This window comes from Panicum hallii, chromosome 8, assembly GCF_002211085.1.
Source record: "Panicum hallii strain FIL2 chromosome 8, PHallii_v3.1, whole genome shotgun sequence".
NCBI lineage: Eukaryota > Viridiplantae > Streptophyta > Magnoliopsida > Poales > Poaceae > Panicum > Panicum hallii.
The window spans coordinates 12,120,230-12,123,970 of record NC_038049.1 but is presented as its reverse complement, the minus strand read 5'-3'; the positions used below and the strand labels follow the sequence as shown (position 1 = coordinate 12,123,970).

The 3,741-nt window shown below is 54.3% G+C and overlaps 1 protein-coding gene across 1 annotated transcript; it reads right to left on the bottom strand.

Annotated features, from left to right (window-relative positions):
• LOC112903612 lies at nucleotides 1–497 on the bottom strand (the record flags this gene model as incomplete). Its single annotated transcript, XM_025972856.1, has 1 exon — nucleotides 1–497. A coding segment is annotated over one exon (375 nt), but the record flags the coding sequence as incomplete, so codon positions are not given.
• Between the last annotated feature and the right edge of the window lie 3,244 nt (nucleotides 498–3,741).

Below are 3,741 nucleotides of genomic sequence, written 5' to 3'. Positions count from 1 at the left end.
TGCTCTCTCTATCATTCACCTGTAATTCCTCTGCCTCACTCTACGGATCAGTAACCAAAGGAGAGGTCAAATCAGAAGACTTAACGCAATGGCGAGAGGTCTAACCGGAGCGGAGAGAGAGCTCATGTCTGGCGGCGGAGTCGCTTCCGGAGCTTGCGGAGCTTGTGCTTGTTCATCTTGCGCTTGCGCTTCTTCTTCACGCTGTCCGCCCACACCTCCGCCGCCTCTCCGCCGCCCTCCTCAACAGGGGGGGCGTCCCCGATCGGATCTAGGCACGGGTGTATCTGGAGGCCCGGGTGGAAGGAGAGGAGGGCGTCGCGGAGGCTCGCGGGCGGCATTCGGGCCGGCGTCGAGGCCGAGAGCGGAGGCGGAACCGGGCTCGAGGTGGGGCCCTGCTGGGGGTGTGGTGGGAGGCGGGAGAGGAGCGCGTTGAAGGGGAGCGGCGGCGGGTCGCGGATGCGGAGGAGTAGCCGGCGGAGCGGCGCGGCGGCGGCGGCGGGGGAGGAGGCGGAGGCGCGGGGTCGGGCGGCGGCGGCGGAGGCGCGGAGGTGGAGGCGCAGGGTCGGGCAGCGGGGGCGGAGGTGGAGGCGCGGGGGTGTGGCTGTTTGCTTTTGCTATTTTGCTACCTGAACTTGCTCTTTCCCTCTTGCCAGAGAGTGTTTGGGTGCTAATGGAAAAAAAAAGAGCAACTTTTTTCCCTTTTGCTCTTTTGCGGTAGGATCCAAACAGGCCCTTAGCACGCTATGTATGCCTAACACGCTGGCGCCCAGTCATCATGGGATGCGAAATGTTGTCCCTATCGTTGCCATGCTCCTCCCTCCGCCTCTCCGACAGCTGGGTCCCGCAGCTCCTCTCACTGCTAGGTGGGCCGTGCCCGTCAGCTTCGTCTCCCACCTCTAGCACCTAAAGCAGGGGACGGAGGGCCGGCGGCGCTTCTTCCGCCACTGCCTTCGCGTGCGTCCACTCGGCCGCCCGGAGATCCAGAGAGACTCGCGCGAGCCGCGTCCCCGTCCCCCTCCCCCAGCCTCTATGCCTGCCTCTCCTGCGCCGCCCACCGTCCATCTGACGCAATCTGCCAATGACGTCGCAGGAGCATCCCAGCAGCCTTTCAGCGCCATCGCTGGGTGCTGCTTCGCTTGCTGGTTTGCTTCGATTGGTGGGGAGAAGAGCACAAGAGAGGGAAAGGTTGCTGCTTGCTTGAATAGAGGAGGGAGAGGCCGATGGGAGAAACAGGGAATGGCTATGGGTGCTGTGGTGTTCTGCTATTGGAGAATGGATGGATGGAGGTGTGCTGGTGGCGTGGGGGAATGTAGAGCAGAGAGAGCTGGTGCCATGTCACACCCGATTTATAAGAACATAAATCGAGCAATCATATATGCGCCAGGATCAAGTCACGCATATATACAACAGAATCATCAAGATATCACAACACGTATCTCGAAATAAAAGCGTATAAATTATAAATAAATATTTTTATTACAACTGAATCAAGAATCAGTTCAAGGAATGCGGAAGCGTAAAATAAATACATGAAGAATATGGCGCCATAGTGACGTCGGCTGGGAGACAACGCCTAGAAATCGTCGAGTCCGCTGATGTAGTCCTCCACGTCGCCTGGTACTGAGCAGCAGTCGAAGATATCCCAGAGAGAACAGAAGAGTAGAGGAGGCAAGTGTGAGTACACCACTTGTACTCAACAAGTATAACACGAATTATGAGGCTCTAGGGTTAGCTGACTCAACTGCATTAGCTTTTAATCTTGGAAAATTTTATTAAAGCTAATTACTACAAGTGGATGAATTACCATAACCCAAGTTACATAATAATTAATCAAAATTAACCATGAGTCTACTGAGAACCAAGCCAAACCACCAAAGGCACAAACCCACTAATCAGATGGAGGATCTGGGTCGCTCATGACCGTGAGCATGGCTAGTATACCAGTTTTACACTCTCGAGAGGTTGCACAACTTTACCCACAAGTCGTGAGCTACACTAGTTGTTCATCACACTTCCTTAGGTGAGATGACTAGCAGCACACTACGAGACCGTTACAAAGGATCACGTTAGTAAGGTGTAACCGCTAAGGTTTCTGGGTCAGCAACGATGGGGCCCACCTCACAGGGGTACAAGCACACAGCACAGACCAAGCCGGAGGAGCAGGGACCATTGAAGCTTACCACCCCTCTTGCCCCGCAGGTAAGTTACTCCCGAACCAAAATGACCTAATTAGTAAGTCAAGACCGTCCCATTCCAGTCTTGTGGTCGCGCGGTTGTCCTAGGTTGTCGCTCTATGAACCGGTCCTTATGGAGAGTGGCCAACCAAGCACTAAGCACCGTGCTGGCCCCCTAAACCATGTTTCTAACAAAAACATATTTTAAGGAGACGTGAGCCGCTCAAGCACACAGCACGGAGGGCCGCTCTCAGAATTAAGTTGCATATAACCATTAATCAAATTAATTAAAAAGGACCGAGATGGGTGAGAGCGCAGCACCTAGCACAACTAACCAAAATGCAACCCAAGGTATATATATAGAGGATAAAGTGGCTAGGAAATCCTTATAGGCATACAGAACTAAAATGCAGTATGAAATTGTATTTAAAAGTGATAGAATATTCATGTTATACTTGCCTTCCTCGAAATTCTCCTGCTGCTGCTTAAACTGCTCAGAAGATGACGGCTCCTGGTACTGCTCCGGTGGCTCGACGTCTACTCACGATTCCAACAGCAATACATGGTCCACACATGCACACACATGCAAACAATAGCAAACTATAAGAAACAGTACAGCAATACAAGAAAACAGCACACAAAACTAGTCTAGAGCTATTCTACGCGTTACAACGATCGCTTGAGTACGAGAATCACCTAAAACGGAGTTAAGATGCGAAATCTAGGGTTAAAACAAGGTCCAAGGGCTTCTCTGCGAGAAACACAGAACTTCCAGGGGGTTCTGGCAAAAACCAGGGACCTAAACGTAATTAAAGGCTAGACATAGGGTCTAACAAGCAAAACTACTGGGACTGGACTGTGGGTTCTATTTCTAAAGAATCCAGGGGTCTAACCACTAAAAATGGGGCTGATCTGCAAATACTTTTGAATGACATAGGACTGCGGGTTGATTTTTGAAAAGCGCAGGGGCTCTTTAGCAAATCTGGCAGGCCGAACCGGTACATTCTAATTAGGAGCGTTGGATCGGGATCTAGCGGTACGAATCAAAGGGGGCGGGGATCGGGGGTCCGGCGGCGGTGATTGCTCGCCGGAGGCGGCTTCCGCGGCGGCGCACGGCTGCAACTCACCGGACTTGGCCTATCTTGGCTGTCCGGGCTCGGATTTGGACGAGATCAGGCCCGGGAGCTAGGGCTTGGCACGGCAAACCCATCTGGGCACTTGTGGTAGTGGATTAGGGCACGGTTAGGGCATTACGAAGGCGAGGGCGGCTCGGGGCTGCGGACAACGCCGGCGTGCGCGCGTTCCGGATGCTATGGCCAGCCAAAAGCTACGACAGCTAGCGCATAAGCCTCGGGGGGTTGATGTGATGCTCACCAGAGGCTTGCGGTGGCCGGAGCTGCTGTGCAGGGTACACGTCGACGATGGCCGGGCGGAGGAAGTATGGCGGCGCTCGCGGAAAGGCTGCAGCAGAGGGGCTCGGGGTCCCTTGGTCGCGCGGATCGGTCTGGGAAGTCCCTGCGGAGGTGACCAGGGGGTTAAGGCAGCCCGAGACCTGCCGGCGGCGAGG